Source organism: Xiphias gladius, chromosome 11 (assembly GCF_016859285.1).
Source record: "Xiphias gladius isolate SHS-SW01 ecotype Sanya breed wild chromosome 11, ASM1685928v1, whole genome shotgun sequence".
NCBI classification, from domain to species: Eukaryota; Metazoa; Chordata; class Actinopteri; order Istiophoriformes; family Xiphiidae; genus Xiphias; species Xiphias gladius.
Window position 1 is genome coordinate 28,157,613 of NC_053410.1, and position 18,045 is coordinate 28,175,657.

General features: G+C 38.7%; 1 protein-coding gene across 3 annotated transcripts in view; it reads left to right on the forward strand.

The window, feature by feature from the left end:
• The window catches only part of rasgrp3 (RAS guanyl releasing protein 3 (calcium and DAG-regulated)), a 96,048-nt gene extending 84,337 nt beyond the window's left edge, over positions 1–11,711 (forward strand). For 2 of the 3 annotated variants that reach the window (XM_040139675.1, XM_040139677.1), the window contains 3 exons: positions 7,827–7,976; positions 9,649–10,037; positions 10,612–11,711. In XM_040139675.1, coding sequence (XP_039995609.1) covers positions 7,827–7,976; positions 9,649–10,037 — 539 coding nt within the window. In that variant the 3' untranslated portion in view covers positions 10,612–11,711. The remainder of the gene's footprint in view (positions 1–7,826; positions 7,977–9,648; positions 10,038–10,611) is intronic. The other variant, XM_040139676.1, reaches the window with a different exon arrangement.
• The last annotated feature ends 6,334 nt before the right edge of the window (positions 11,712–18,045 follow it).

Below are 18,045 nucleotides of genomic sequence, written 5' to 3' on the forward strand. Positions count from 1 at the left end.
TAATAATAATAATAATAATGATATTATTGAGCTGCCTCCATCATGTTTGACAGATGATGTGGTATGCTTTGGATCATGAGCCATTCCTTTCCTTCTCCATACTCTTCTTAAGTTAATGTTAGTTAGTCTTGGTTTCATAAATCCAAATAATCTTGTTCCAGAACTGGGCAAAGATGTTTTCCGGCAAAGTCTAATCTGGCATTTCTCTTCTTGAGTGTTACCAGTGGTTGCACCTTGTGGTAAACCCTCGGTATTTACATTCATGAAGGCATCTCTTGATTGTAGACTTTGACAAAGATATGCCTAGCTCCCCGAGAGTGTTCTCAGGTCAAGAACTGTTATGAAGAGTTTTTTCTTCACCAAGGAAAGAATTCTGCGATCATCCACTTTAATTGTCTTTCATGATCTTCCAGGCGTTTTAGTGTTGCTGAGCTTGCCAGTGCATTCCTTCTTTTTAAGAACATACCAAACTGTTGATTTGGCCACTCCTAAAATTGCTTCGTTCTGATAGGTCTGTTTTGTATCTGCACTTGCACCTCTTTGGACCGCATATTGAGAGTTCATATGATTAACTACTGTAGTAATAAAATACCCAGAAAAATACTCTGTGTGCCAAGATATATTAAGTATGTTAAGAAAATACTCAATACAGTGTGTTACAGTATAGACCAGAATGTATTGGACATTGATCAAATGCATTTTAATGATATTCAAATTCAATCATTAGGCCTGCAGTGAATAGAAGAAGTGTTATGATTAATCTGAGTTAACAAAAAGATTGCTATAATACACAGTTTGGAAATATTAAAGTTTTTTAAAAATATAGCCTAAGACGCCTTGGAAATAATGGTGTCAGGATATGCCCAGACTTTCCCAGGCAGGCCAGGAGAGTTAGGGGGTTTCCAACGGGTCTGACACAGTTGTTTCCAGGTGGATAAGGAGATTGTGACCAAATATGAAAAGTATGACACCATTATTACCTGAAGATGTGAAGTTAACCTTTTAGAAAACTAGGTGGAGAACCCACCAGCAAGGTGGAGTGAATTTAGGGTATAAAAGATGATGTCTAGCTATGCTTTCTTCATTTGGGTTCTGGAGCCAGCTTGGGTTTATCTCTTGTGAAAGAATAAACTCTGTTGCATTGAACTCTGATCTCCAGTGGGTCTTTGGAACTTTTTGAGACTCCAGGAACTCATCACTTTCGCTGAAGGTAAGTGTTGGAAAAGAGGTCCAGACTGTGGCCCTGATCTGGGCATCTTACCCTCCAACACTTCCAAATGCAAATTCAACACTTGGAACAACTCCAGTCCTTTTATCTGCTTAATTTATCATGAAATATTGAGGGAACAGGACATACCTGGACATAAAAGTGATTGTCAGTCAATTTGTTCAATTACTTTTGAGCCTCTGAAAATGGAGGGAGTACTAATGGCTGTAATTCCGAAATGGTTACTGTCATATTTCTGTTAAACCCCTTGAATTAACACTGAAAGGATTAAATCTTGATGGCTTTGTTTCAAATCCATTATGTCACCACACAATACCATTGTATCATCGTGGTGGTGTACATAGGCAAAACTAAGAAAATTTTTTCATGACAAATTAAGCAGATAAAAGGAGATAAAAGGACTGGAGTTGTTCCAAGTGTTGAATTTGCATTTGGTAGCTGTTTGTAAGAACTTTCAATATGCGTTCCAAAGAATTGTCACTGCAAGTGAAGGAGGCAATCATTAGGTTAAAAAAAAAAAAAAAGACCTATCAGACAGAAGAAATTTTAAGAAAATCTATTTTTCCTTGGTGAAGAAAAACCCTTCATAACATCTAGTGTTCTCGACCTCTCAGGGAGCTAGATTTATCATTGTCAAAGTCTAGAATCGAGACGCCTTCATGAATGTAAATACAGAGGGTTTACCTAAAGGTGTAAACCACCGGTAACACTCAAGAAGAGAAACACCAGATTAGATTTTGCCAGAAAACATCTAAAAAAGCCTGCCCAGTTCTGGAACAAGATTATTTGGACAGATGAAACCAAGACTAACTAACATTAACTTAAGAAGAGTATGGAGAAGGAAAGGAATGGCTCATAATCCAAAGCATACCATATCATCTGTCAAACATGATGGAGGTACTGTTATGGCAGGGGCAAGTATGGGAGCCAATGGAACTGGGTCACTGGTGTTTATCGATGATGTGACTACTAGAACAAGTAGCAAAATGAATTTTGAATTGTATAAGGCTAGAGTATCTGCTCAGATTCAGCAAAATGCTGCAAAATTGACATTTTCTTCAATGGCCAAGACAGTCACCTGTCCTCAACCCAATTGAGCATGCTTTTCACCTACTGAAGACAAAACTGAAGGCAAAAAACCCCACAAAGAAGCAGTAACTGATAGTGGCTTTAAATGCCTGGCAAAGTACCTCATGGGGGAAACTCAGCTTTTGGTAATGTCCATGTGTTCCAGAATTCAGACTGTCATTGTGTGCAAAGTATTTTCATCCAAGTATTAAAAATAATCCTTATATTTTTATATTTGGAGGGTGTGCTGTACAAGCAATCCCACTATATTTTCTTCTCAGCCCAAACAGTTTATTTTTATTTGTGTGATTGATTTGTAAGCAATCCTGGTATATGATCTTTTCAGGCCAAAAATCTTCTCTTTATTTTTATTCTTATATTTTCTGCTCACTTGTTGGCACTAGTCTGGCATTGTTTGCCAAAACTCTTCAAACGTCAAAACGAGTGGTTCAAAAGGGAGACGCTGGGCATTTCTTTTCTCAGCGATGTGTCTCATAATTTCCGAAATATTCAACGTTTTGTTGGCAATGTTTCTCTATAGAAAAGAATGGAAGGAATGTTCAGACACTAGAGTGGGTTACATCACAAACAGTGCAAAACTGTGTTAAGTGTTCTGAACAATTTATGTTTAACTCCATATCACAGCCACAAATTTAAATCCTCATAATTTTTTGCCAGAATGTAGGAAAATTTGTGGTCTTTCAGACATTGTGACTTGCAGAATTTGAACTATGGGCCTCATAGTGGCAGGAGTATCATCCAACTGTCCCATAGACTGCAATACAAATTAAGAACCAGACTTTCAGAGAAAAACGGAAATTACCCTTTTTTTTACTTGCTAATTTCCATATTTTTGATACCAGGAACACAAAAGTACACACATTTGTGCAGCAAAGTCTTGTAGTGCTCATGGTGTAAAAACTTCGGTAATAGGAGTTATGGTTTTTGACTGAAATAGCAGGAGTTCGAGAGGTGCACTGAGGCAAATCTCACTAAAGTCTGAGTCTCACTCATTAAAAACTAAGCACTTAAAATCACCATGGCATCCTCTGAGTGCAGTTGGGCACTAACTGATGTCCGTGGTGTTTATAAAACACTTGATTGACATTTCTTTTAAAATCCGGAATGCTCAGAGGCTATAGTGGGTTCCATTGCTCCAGCCACAGTGTCCTCTCCGCTCACGCTCCTTCTCCAGCTGTCAATCCTCCACAGATTCCTGCTCCCGATCTCCCCCGCCACCTGTTCTACAACTTTCTAGACTAGAGCAGTTTTCGGCAGACAGTGAAATGGATCAGGGATTCTCCTATCTCCTATCACAGGGTATTCTCCAATACCCTGTGCAAGACCTTCAACCACACCACAGTGGCTGGAACACCTCTTTCCTTCTCTCGCTTTCCACCATGGACTTTGCAACCCCATTACAGACCAGTCGGTGTCCATCACCCCCCTTATTGCCCTCAATATTAACATTGATAATTTCTTTAGGGAAAAAGAGAAAGAGAGGTACATTTGCACCAATTCTCCACCTATCCAGAGGGGGCACACTTCCGGCAACAGGTATCCACCACGAAATTCTCCACCACAACACATCAGACCCCTGTGTCCACAGCCCCCCCAGTTGTCCCAAAGGAGCCCTTGCAGCTCAGCCGCGTCCAACTCACTCCCGAGGAACTACAGTGCTGCATTCGGGAGGGCCAATGCATCTCCTGTGCCCAGTTAGGCAATTTTGTGGCATCGTGTCCAGTAAAAGACCAGACTTGCCAGTAAAGAGGAGGGCACTGATGAACCAAATAACTTCCCCCGCTTTCCCTTTCAAGTCTTCTCACACAAGTAAGGATAAACTCTTCTTCCTCATTCTCTGTCACAAGGTGTTATTGGACTCTGGTGCAGTCTAAAGTTTTATGGACTGCAGATTGGTAAAGAAACCGGGTGTAGTCATTACTCCTCTGCCCATTTCGTTGGTCATCTTCTTTGCAAAGTCACTCACGACACTCAACCTGTGGAAATAATTACTGCTTTTGTACATACAGAACAACTAAGTTTTCATCTTTTCAACTTGCCCATGCATCCTCTGATTCTGGGAATTACCTTGCTCCAGAAAGACAATCCCCACCTTTACTGGTCCACTCCTGGTGTAATGGACTAGGAAGAGGGTTGTGCTTTAACTTGTCTTTCTTTAGTCTGTTCCCAGAATTCTCCCTCTTCCTCTGGTCTGGCTTTCCGCTGACTCTCCCAAACCTCTGGACAGCCAGCTGTCCCGAATCGCCAAAACCTCCAGAGTGCCAGTTATCTCCCGAGTTCTTGGACAGGGAGTATCCAGATCTGTGAAAAGTGCATCTTTGCTATCACTACCTCCTAGAAGATTTCAGCAAGCCCCACACCACTTCTCTACCTCCTCACTGTGAATATGACTGTGCCATTGACCTGCTGAATGGAACATCTCCTCCTAGATGGTATCTCTACTCGCTTTCCATTCTAGAGAGGGAGGCCATGGAAAAGTACATCTCTGCCTCATTGGAAGCTGGTATTATTTGGCCTTCCTCATCGCCTCCTGATGCAGTCTTCTTTTTTTCAGACAAAAAAGACAAGTCTCTGCACCCTTGCCTCCACTATCGTGAACTCAACAACATAGCCATCAAAAACAAGTAGCCTCCCCCTCTAATTTCTTCTGACTTTGAACTCTTACAAGGTGCTAAGGTCTTTTCTAAGTTAAATATTAGGAATGCACCATCTGGTGAGAATAAGGGAGACTGCCTTTAATACCCCCAGTGGATATGCTTAACACTTTTGTTTTTGTCTATCTGAATGATATTCTGATGCACTGTCTCGCCAGTTTGTGTCTTCCACCTCCAGCCTATGCCCCTCCAATACTGCCTGTTCTCTCACAACCCCACCTCATGGAGTAAATACCTCATTTGGCCTGAGTGTGTGCACAACACCCTACCCTGCTTTGCCTCTGGACTCTCACCTTTCCAATGTGCTTATGGTTACCAGCCACCCTTTTTCTCGACACTGAAGTTGGTGTGCGCTCAGCCCAGGCTCTCATCCAGAGGTGACGTAGGGTGTGGAGACGGGACAGACAAAAGCTCAGCAGGACCGTGGCCTGATGAAAGAGGACAGCGGACTGGTGGCGGGTTCCAGCTCCCGCTTACCAGCCCCACCGCCAGACCCCCTCCGCCCTCACAGATCATCACTGCTTTCAGCACAGTGTCCTCTCTCACATGAAACTTTAGGCAATAGGAGTTAGAGTCTTTCAGTGGTGAGCCTGAGTTCGAGAGGTGTCTCTCAGCTAAATCCATGTCTCACTCAGAAATTAACAGCAGTTGGTGGATTCTTAACTGACATGTCTATGCAAACGGTTATAGGCGGCAATCAAAGTTCAAAGTTAAAACTTCGAATGTTGAGGCTTTAACGGAGTTTAGTTTCCACTTATTACTTTATTTTCCAGGTGTTCAGCAAGGCTTTGCCCTTTTCTTTTTTCTTTTCTCTTTTATTTTTAGTTTAGTGGCAGTTCAGTCCTCCTCCTAGTACTTAAAATCATCATGGCAACCTCTGAGTGCAAACAGCTGATTCAGATCAGTGGATTATACTACCACTCTGTGGTTTTCGTCAATCAGTTGACTGACATTTCTGTCAAAGTTTGTGGATTCCTAACTGGCATGATAAACAAACACACACAAACAAACACACACACACACACACACACACATACACACACACACACACACACACACACACACACACACACACACACACACACACACACACACACACACACACACAAAAATTGCTATTTCTGTGTAATTTGGACTCTAGTTCAATAGATTTTCACAATGTAAATCAAAATAAATGATCGTAATTGTGAGGATATATAATATGTAAATTTTCAAGCTTTCTGTATTTAAAGCTGGAACTGCAGAGTGTCCCTGAACACCTTCATTTACTCCTTCATACAAATATATGTCAATGCAGATTAGTTTCCGGCATTTCCAGCAATAAAGTTCAACTTTAGCACCCAGCAATACAGTTTAGCATCAGCTTTTCCAGAGGACAGCAATCCCATATCTTTAGAAATTGCATAGTCTAGTTATAATTATATTAGTTTGTCCAATTATGTTTGAGCCTCTTAAAATGAGGGACTTTGTATAAAAATGGCTGTAATTCCTAAATGTTAATGTTAATAAGTAACTTATAAGAATTTATAAGCGCCTTATTATGTAAAACCGATGCTTATTACAAGGACCTTAATGTAAAGCGTTACCTCTGGGCACAAGATGTCTCCTACTTCATTGAAGAGTCAGTTCTCAATGTATGTGCACTGAAGGCTTCAAATTTCCACATCACACTTGTTAAGTGTCATACTGGACCCTGATTAGCTCTAAACTAGTTTTGATATCACAAAATCCTGCTTGTATGTATTGCACATGTTATAAACTGAGATTTAAGATGCGCACAGAGAAACTTTCCTCCTTCAGATGATTAATATGAGAACAAACTCTGCACATACAGCACATCATTGTTCAAAGGGAACATCAAACATTCAGTTAAAAAACAAAAAGCAAAACACATTTCTGAGTGTTTTACTCACTTTTTGTGGAGCTTTCAACCATATCACCTAGTCTTCATCAGCAGATGTCATTTTCTCAGTTTCATGGAATTGTAGATGTTTAAACTTACCATGATTCTGAGCACCTTTAGGATTTCTTACCCATTAGCTTAAAAGCTGAGCTTGACAGTTCAAGACTGTCAATACCCTGTGATGAAGTCAAAGATTCCAGTACAAGAGAGTAAATGGACCTTGAATTAAGACTGTCTTGTCAGTTGTTGTTTCCAAGGTCAACAATGAATTCTCAAGCCCAGCATGGGATTGCCAGGTCACTTACCTGTTTTATTCTGCTCTTACCAACAGAATCTGCCATGCTACCTAAAGAAACAAAAGCATTGCTTTTCAAAAACCATTATAATTACTTGACAGTCTAAATTTTGGGCCAGTGAGACAGTTTTTGACTTGTGGACCAGCTTTAAAATACTTTTTGTTCATCTTTATGTAAATCAAAATTACATTCTCTTCACAAATAAGAGGTAGTTACATGTTTGCCAACTGTCAATGTCTTCACAAATTAAAACATAATAATACAAAAAGATATACATTCAATGCATGCTACAGAAATGCTGTGCTTCCTATGGAAAGCAAGATGTGCAACAAACTACACCTGGCAATATATATAACTATTTTACGTTGTAAAAGGACATAAATCACTTGACCAGGAAACCAGGTAATTCGCTCATATATCTATGCACATTACTTGATTACATCTGCTTAGAGTTTGAGATGATTTGGGTGAACTGACCCTTTTAACAAAATGTGAAAACACCTTTCAGCCTAACTACCATGACAATACAGATTCTTATATATGATCGCTAGAAGATGCTTCCCCATTCAGACAAAGACCCATATTAGCTGTGTGTCTTGAAGCTTGGAACACTTTTGGACTGAATGAAAGCTGATGTGTCTATATTTACTTTGCAGACTGTGGCATTAACTGTCATAAACAATGTCGGGAGCTGCTGGTTCTGGCCTGTAGGAAGCTCATCTGCTCCGGCTCTCTGGGGAGTGTTTCCCCTGCCAGACTGACTCACAGCTCACTGCCCAGTAGCCCTGCACTGCCCACCTGTACAGGTCATTTTCAGTTACAGTTACTAAACATGATTAACAAAGTACCATTAAGTGAATAATGTATTTGCAATGGAATTCATTTATGGATGGCTTATGTGTTACAGCAAGAGGCTACCAGCATAACTCTAATGAGATAAGTCAGTGCTAATTGGGACAGTAGTCAGAAATTGAACATGAGAAAAATATGCTGCCAGATGTTATGGATGCCATTACTCCTGGTCATTAAGACAATTTTATTACCTTTGCAGGGCATCCCCTGGGTGCAAACCGACTGTTTGTTCATTATTTTGCCATGTTAGAGATACATAATTCCCACACAAAGTTTAACAAAGTCAAGATAGTTTTTATGTATGCTAAGCTGAATTCAGCTGAATGCACTGAAGTTTCAGGAAAACGGATTCAAATGGGCAGACCATTGTATATAAAGACAAAGCACAAAAATTAATCGCATATACAGATGCGTTGCAAGTCAAACACAAAAATAGTTTTCTGGGGGACACTAAAAATGTATGTAAACAGTATGTAGGCCATTCATCGATAATGTTCAAAAATTTACTCACAATCTTTATTTAATTTTCACATTCTGATTACATGATTTCAATATTACTGAATATTGGCTTTACAGCTACCAACATTAGCCTTTTACTAATAAAAGGGGAATTGCTCTAAAAGTCTGTTTACAGATGAGGGGGAATAGGCCTACCACTGCATGAATGAAAAAAGTTGTGAAGTCTGATAAATGTCCTGAAGGATGTCACATGAGTCAGAGTCAATTTGGACTGAAGACTACATCTTAACATAACACACTCTCCAAATTAACTGTCGGTGGTTGATTTGCATTATGGGTAATGTAGGCATCAGGTTTTGACAGGATAGCAGAATGCATGGAGAAAAAAAAGATGATGCTATATCTCTGGTTCTGCTGCATCAGTTTGAATGTTTTTTTTTTAATGTATGGATATGCTTGAGTTATAATTATTTGCAGTGTTTTCTTTTCTACATGCTGACCAGATGTTGTCAAAATGTTGAAAATATTTTCTTCCACGCTTGTGTTTTCTCAAGTTACAGTGTGTTGAGCTTTCTCAACCACTATAGGAAGGCAGCTCTGCTCTGCTCTGCTCCTTACTTGGTACTCAACATTTTTACACTGAACACTACAATGTACTTTTAGCTTTAATGTCTGGATATGCTTGAGTTATAATTATTTGCAGTTTTTTTTCTAAATGCTGACCACATGTTGTATAAGTGGTGAAAATATGTTCTCCTATGCTTGTGTTTTCTCAAGTTACAGTGTGTTGAGCTTTCTCAGCCACCATAGAAAGGCAGCTCTGCACTGCTCCTTACTTGGTACTCAATATTTTTACACTGAACACTACGATATCAGTGACAACTTCTTTTACACCAAGTTGCACCCACTGTTACCCAGGAAGAACCTATACTGTTTCAAAGTTGTTTCTTCTTGTGTATCTTTTTATCACATTCATGTTTAAAAGACCAAAATTTAGTGCATTCAGTGTATGAGGTGAGAGATGGTGTAACAATGGTCAGCCACTTTCTAATTTATATTAACTTATAGATGATGTTTTTTTATATATTGAATTTTTCCTCAAATACACCAGGATGTATACCATATAATAATTAATTAGTTCATCATTTTCTGTGTTCCCTCCTTCAGATGAGGATGAGGTGTTTGAGTTCCCAGCTGTCACATCAGCAGGTCCAGCTCTGGAAAATCAGTCCATCACCATGATGACTGGTTCAGCCCAGAGAATCTCTGTACGCCTGCAGAGGGCCACCACCAGCCAGGCCACCCAGACTGAGCCCCTGTGGCCTGAACACAGCTGGGGGGCCATTGAAGGTCGCTCCCATACCTTCCCCAAAATGAAATACAGGACTCACAGGAAAATATCTAAAAATAAAAGTTTTGCCTTCTGGGATAACCAGAAAGATGGGCAGCACCAGGCGGTTTCATCAAAGTGCAGCTTGGAGTCTCGGGAGAAGTTAGATGTCTCGGGCGAGCTTGTACAGAATGGGATTACACTCAGAGGGGAGGTAATGGAATAGGTAGCTGTAGATTTTTATTTAAATATGATGCTTAACATTTTAATACCAAAAAAACATTGCTATATTCATCTTGAAATAACCGTAATCCGGTAATGACAAATGGTGAAATTAAATCTCTGGGGGTGGAATCAGTTACTTCAAACATGGGAATGGAAGTCCGTTCTTGACTTTGGCAATAGTAGCTTTGCCGAAATAATTGTAACTCAAGGTCCACTTACTACCTGTATCCGGAACTATCACCCTTTTCTCACAGTTCTCATCATTGAATGGTGTTGTCAAACTGTAAAAAATCAAGCCATCTCCATGAAAACAGAGCCAAGGCCATTCACTGCTGAGGACCGTGAGATCATTTTGTTATTTTGTTCCTGTCCAGGATATAAATATGCAGAGCAATTTCAGAAAAGATCATAAATGCTGTACAGGACATCATTATTCAGTATGTTGTCAGAAATTAATTTAAACACAATGAAACCAAGTCTACAATGAAAGACATGCAAGAACCATTGTTTAGTAAAAATGCAGATGCCAGAATACCAGATACATATGACTAAATGTCTCTCCTCTTCCCCTCCAGGACAGCTGACTTGGTGAGGGCCAGTCCCGAGGGTCCAGAAAACCCCTAGTAGCAGGGACCAGGAAGCTCTTCTCTCTGGGAAAGGTGCTGGGCTGCCTGAGGTCCCCCTTCTGTGACCCGAAGTTATCATATCCTCTCTAGATTTCAACACAGACAGAGCTACATGTGGACAATGTGTAGCTGCATCAGGGAGAGGAGCTGAGTTGATTATGGACTAACAACTGCTATGAATCACAGGGAATGACACATCCATCCTGGGGATCACCTAAGATGTAACTTAGGTTTGGGTTTTGGTCCAAGATTTAAGTAAAATCAGCACTTGAAAAAATGAGAAGAAACATATTTTAAACTTCACAGAAGTGTGGAATGGGTTTAGTTTAGTGGAACATTGCGGGCCAGTTACTTTACAACAGCTAGTTTCAAAATCCAGCTTCGGTAGAGTATGACGAACTACAATCCAGGAACAAAAACTATCTCCTGCTTGAGCTGAAGAAAGCAAAAAGGAAGGTTTTAGTGGTCACTTTCCAAGTTTGAACGATTAGAAAAAGCATGGTGTATGTCAGACAGTGTGTAAATATTTGTATGTGGAGTTGCAAATAAAGGGAAAGTCAAAGTGAAAGTTCATGTTAAGGGCATCCAACCTACAATCAGACAGCAAGTTGGTATTGGACAATTCTGCAAAACATATGTTAAAAGGACAATTATTTAATCTTTTGTCTTTAATAACTCAATTAACTGTTTTTCATTGTGACATGAATTTTTCATGCCACTTTAAAATCAAAATACAGGTTACCAACTGTCTGCTTGTTCAGCCTCCTGCAGCAAAATCCATCCCTTAAAACAGTTGATAGTCACTCACAAATGTAACTAAATGTACAGACAGTAGCACTGTCCCTCCTGCTAGCTAGCCCACAGGAATCTGTTTAATGTAAAAGACTGTCATGGCTGTCATTAGTTTGTGCAGGGAACTTGGTCCTGCTGCCAAGTGAACAGTTGATTGTTTTCGATTTTTGCATCAATGATGTGTCTTTGTCTCAAAAAGAAAAAAACTCCCTCTTAACTCTTGATGAAAACTAATCACAGTACATTTATGCTGCCCATTTATGCTGAATAAAACTAAAATACAATACACTTTTTCCTGTTGTTGTCTGTGTTGTGATCTGATTTTAATGTGGCATGGAAAATTCACATCACAATGAAAAACAATTTATTCAGTTTTTAAAGACAAGAAGAAATATAATTGTCATTTAACAAATGTTTTTCATTTAATTATTGCAAAGGAAATGTATACATAAAAAGCAAATACATACAAGAATGTGTGTGCTAATGCTTTAAAAAACAAAAATGTATTTTTGTGACTCAGGACTAAAAAGTCCAGGGGCTTGTTCCTATGTAGGAGAAATGTGGGACAATTTACATATCTTTGCCTAGGGACCCATTGTTTCATAAATTGCACACCTTTTCTAAATTTTTGCAGACAAATTAAAATTTCTAAAATGTCACCACACATTCCAGTACAGACAGTACACAACAAAACTGAGTACACCCATGTTCATTATCACTAAAATATTAAGTAATTTTAAATCCTGTCCTTTTAATACAATTTTATTTGAGTTTTAGCCAAAGCCCAAGAAGAATGAACAGTTCATTTGAAAAATAAAAATGTTTGACTAATTAAACCATAATGACAGGCCATGCTGGACCCCATCTGAGAAGACAAATTATTTTGGTGTCATCTGACCAAAGAATGTTCTCCCAAGATTCATCAGGCTTCTTTTCATGTTCTTTGGCAAAGTTTAATCATGCAGTTTTGTGCAATTTGTAAGCAATGGCTTTCCTCTTGGACACCGTCTGTAGAGTTTGACTTCATGCAATGTCCTAATCAGTCACGGAATCACCAATTTCCACAGATAATCTTTGTGCCAAGTAAGAAGCACTTACTCATCTGTTATTCAATGCAAGGTTATATATATATATAGCAAACTGTGCGTGGTGTCATTTTTCAAGGATGCCAATGTGCCTTCTGTACGACACCGTATAAGAACCATTATAGGTATATAAAAAAAAAAAAACAGCCAGGGGAGGGGGGGTGATATTCTGAGAAAAAAACTTTTTGAGATTAAAGTTGTAAATTTACAAGAAACAAACTAATATATTCTCTGAGATAAAGTCATATATTATATATATATAATATTATATCTATCTATCTATCTATCTATCTATATATATATATATATATATATATATATATATATATATATATATAGATAAAGTCATAAATTTGTGAGAAATAGTGGGGTTATTTTGTATGTATATATATATATATATATATCAAATGCTGAGTTTCCTCCCTTGAGATGCTCTGCCATGCCTTAACTGCAGCCGCCTTCAGTTGTTGCTTGTTTATGGGTCTTTTTGCCCTCGGTTTTGTCTTCAGTACGTGAAAAGCATGTTCAATTGGCTTGAAGTCAGGTGACTGACTTGGCCATTGAAGAATATTGCATTTCTTTGCCTTAAGAAGCTCTTGGGTTGCTTTCACACTATGGTTTTGGTTTATTATCCATCCATACTATGAAGCACCGTCCTATCCATTTTGCAACATTTAGCTGAATCTGAGCAGATAGTATAGCTCTATACACTTCAGAATTCATCCTGCTACGTCTATCAGCAGTCAAATCATCAATAAACACCAGTGACCCAGTTCCATTGGAAGCCATATATGCCCATGCCATAACACTAGCTTGACCATGTTAGACAGATGATGTGGGATGAGCTGTTCCTTTCCTTCTCCATACTCTTCTCTTCCCATCATTCTGGTACAAATAAGTATTGTTTAATGTGGCCAAAGAATCTGGTTTTCTGGAAAAGTATAATCTTGCCTTTCTGTTCTTGAGTGTTACCAGTGGTTTGCAACCTGTGGTAAACTCTCTGTATTTACGTTCATGAAGGCATCTCTTGATTGTAAACTTTGACAATGATATGCATACCTCCTGGAGAGTGTTCTTGACCTGGCTAGATCTTATGAAGGGATTAACCTCACCAAGGAAAGAATTCCACTTTAGTTGTCTTCCGCAGTCTTCCAGGCCTTTTGGTATTGCTGATCTTGCCACTGCATTCCTTCTTTTTAAGAATGTACCAAACTGTTGATTTGGCCACTACTAAAGTTTCTGCTATTTGTCTGATAGGTTAATAACTTTTTGCAAATTTATTAAAAAGGAAAAACTGAAATTTCACATCGACATAAGTATTCAAACCCTTTGCTATTACATTTGAAATTTATATCAAGTGCCTCCCATTTCTCTTGATCATTTTTGAGATGTTTCAACAACAAATTGATTCCACTTGTGGTTAATTCAATTGATTGGTCATGATTTGGAAAGGCACATGCCTGTCTTTACAAGGTCTCAAAGCTGACAATGCATATCTGAGCAAAAACCAAGCCATGAGGTTGAAGGAAATTCTCAGAGACAGGATTGTGTTGAGGCACAGATCTGCAGAAGGCTATGAGAAAATCTGTGCTGCATTGAACGTACCCAAGAGCACAGTTGCCTCTGTAATTCTTCAACGGACGAATTATGCCAAACTGACCCATTTCCCATCTTTATGAAGTCTCATGATCTGGTTTCGTACTTGTTTCAGCTGTTCCTTACCATATGGAGCCATGTTGCATTAGACACAACCCAGGCCAAAACTGAGGAAGCCGTGGTGTCCACAGGTTATTTTATAACCTTCTTCATGCAATTGGTCTTAACTGAGAAGCACAGGTGGTCAACTTTGTTGCAGTTATCACAGGTGTACTCGCTTTCGTTGTATTGAGGTTGTACTTTGGACCTGTATTTTCAATTTAGTCTATCTAACCTTATTGTTTTTAATTATACTTCAGATCAAATGCCTTTGCAGTGAGCATCAGGATACTTCGCTGTAGATGTACATGTGTCATTTGTGTAGATAATGTGAGTAATGACCGAAATGTTGCAGTTTTAAAAATGCCCACATTTGTGTTTTTGCTCATTAGAGGCAGAGGTCATTTAACATTGGAGTCTAGGGAGCAGTTGAAGGCTCAAAGGCTGACTATTCCATAACCGTCAGGCCTATTGCTTAGATAGTCACACTGTGTGAAAGAGCAAAAATTTGTATACAATTTGATGTATGTATTGTGTGTGAGAAAAGCAAGTTTTGGGAGCTCCAGAGCTTAAGTACACAATTTTAGAATAGCAGAAAAAAACTGAAGTTTAGTGGGTGACAACCTGCTTCTATAGACCACCATTATAAACTCAAAAACTGTCAGAAAAAAGCATATAATTTAAACTGTGATTAATCAAAAAACTTTACAAGATATCAAAAAGCTGAGTGAGAGTTTATTAGTTGAAAGTCTTATGACACGTTTAAAGCTGAAATGAAGTCTCTAGTTGAAAGTATGCCGAAGTAGTTGAATTTCAAAGTGGAGAAAGTTTTAGAGGATTTGAACATTCCATCCTTTCATTTCAATGGCAGAATTTTTTTAGAGAAAGCTGCATATTTAAAAAAATTTTACAGAGTGGAAAAAAGAAAACAATAGGAGAAATGTTAACCAACTGATTGGTTTCCCCAGCCTTCATTTACAATTACAATTGGGTGTCATCTGCATAACAATGGAAGTTTAAAGAATATTTCCTAATAATATTGCCTAAAGGAGGCACATATAGGGTGAAGAGAATTGATCCAAGAACAGAACCTTGTGGAACTCCATGACCAACTTTTGAGTATATGGAGGATTTATCGTTAACATGCACAAACTGAAATCGATTTGATAAATAGGACTTAAACAAGCTTAGAGCGGTTCCTTTAATGACAATTAAATGTTCCAGTCAGGATGTGATGGTCAGTAGTGTCAAATGCAGAACTAAGATCTGACAATACAAGAACAGAGACAAGTCCTTTGTCCGATGCAATTAGAAGATCATTTGTAACTTTCACCAGTGCTGTCTCTGTGCTATGATGCACTCTAAATCCTGCCTGAAAATTCTCAAATAAACTATTATTATATAAAAGGTCACACAACTGGTTGCCGACAGCTTTTTCAAGAATCTTAGAGAGAAAGGGAAGGTTTGATATGGATCTGTAGTTGGCTAAAACACCTGGATCAAGAATAGGCTTTTTAAGAAGAGGTTTAATTACAGCTACTTTAAAGGACTATGGTGCATAACCAGTTAATAAAGACAGATTGATTATATCTAGTAAAGAAATGCCAACTAAAGGTAAAACATCCTTAAACAGCCTAGTTGGGATGGGGTCTAAGTGACAGGTTGATGGATTAGATGGCGTTTAGATGATAGTTTAAGTGGGAGTCATATTGTACGAATGATCTAAAGTACCAGGAGAAGGGCTGAACTGCAACTAAGCTGCCACTAAACTAAAAAGAAAAGAAAAAAGGAAAAGGCAAGCCTAGCTGAATAGCTGGAAAATATTAGAATAAGTGGAAGCTAAACTCCGTTAAAGTCTTAACTTTCATAAACTGTAAAGTTTTAATGAAGTTTATACAAGTATGTAAGAATGCATAGGAAGAGGATGAATAAGATTGGGCTTGAAAGTTTGTCTTAGTCACTTCCATGGCAGCTAAAGTACATTGTTTCATATAGACCTGGAGCTAAACTGCAATGATTAACGGACGACTGGTGCTCTGGGCTCTTGTTATGGCGGTGCTAGTTTACTTGTACATTTAGATATACAAAAACCAACGAGTTAAACATAATTTACTGTGTCCACGAGTTGCATATTTGTATCATGCATTAAAAAAGGGACGTCCAAAGATAGTTCCTAAAATGGGCTCGAGCCCCTTTCTTTTGACCTTACACTTGACAAGCTTCACAATACAGCGTAATCAACGTCTTAGAGGTTTTCTGATCTAATGTGACATGGATCTGGTCAACCTGCTAGGACGAGTACATGAAAGTATAAAACGTCATTTCATGTTGCCTGTAGGTGGCGCTATGACTATGGCTGAATACTGGCATATAGATGTCTTCAGGCTGGGAGTCTTATCAAACATGTGAAATTTGGGAAAGATCTTATGATGTTGATTCGAGTCACAACAGTTTCTGTTTTCATGTCAAAACATCAAAATTCTCTGCACCGCCTGGGACAGTCCTTTCATTGAAAACTCACAAACTTCACAATAAAGAATTATTAAGTTCTTAAGGCTCTTATGACCACATTTGAGGTGATAAACATTGATGTACTGTAGGAGCAGTATATCAAAGTATAGAAACTATCATTTCCTGTCACCAATAGATGGCGCTATGAGTATTGGCATGTAGATGTCAAGAGGCTAGGACATCATGCCGTAGATGTCGTGAGTCAGAAACTCTTATCAAATGGGAAGTTTGGGGCGACTGGACAATGTATATTTGAGTTACAAAAACCTCCTCTTTTATGGTGAAATATCGAAATTTGACATGCTACCACGGATATGCTGTTCAAAAAAAACTGGAAAAATTTAGCATCGCAAAGGTCTTTAGATTGGACTGAGCAATCTGACTAATTCTCTAGGAGTAGTTCGTTAAACCAAAGCACCAGTAAATCACAAGAAATGCGCCAAAATTGCACAATAAATTTGAAATGGCTAACTTCCTGTTGGGTTTAGGTTATGGCTCCTGAGGCTTTTTTGTAAGTCTTGGGTTGTTGCATGTGACTACCAAATTTGGTACATGTAAGTGAAACTTACCGCAAGAGCTACTTCATTGAAATTTTGTAAGGGGCACTATTGAAACATTTTTGCTCAATAGCGCAAAAATTCCACAACAGCATGTTGGTGTTGAATAATAATGATAATAATATTACAACTGCAAGCAGCATTGAACGGGCCCTCAAACTTTGGGCCCATGGGGGGAGTGGTATACTAGATGTTAATGCAGATTGTATTACATTGCTCTGAATTTGCATGATCATCGGATACAAAACCAATGAGTTAAACATAACTTACTGTGTTCACAAGTTGCATATTTCTATCATGCTTTAAGGCAGGGAATTGCAAAGATAGACCATAGTGGCTTGGGCCTCTGTCTTATGACCTTAGACTTGTCAAGCTTCACCATATAGCATAATCAAGTTCTTAAGGCTTTTCTGATCAAATGTGAAATGGATCTGGTCAACCTGCTAGGCGGAGTACATGAAAGTATTACACGTCATTTCATGTTACCATGCCAAGACTCTTATCAAAATGTGAAGTTTAGGGCAGATTGGATAATGTATACTTGAGTTACAACAACTTCCTCTTTCATGGCAAGACTTTGAACAGACACACTGTTCAGCAAAAACTCATAAGCTGACTTCCTTTTGGTTTTAGGGTATGGCTCCAAGAGGCTTTTTTGTAATTCTTCTTCTTTTGTAAATTTCTTAAGGGGCGCCATTGAACCATTTTGTGATACCCAGTCTTGAGACCCAAATCAGATATCA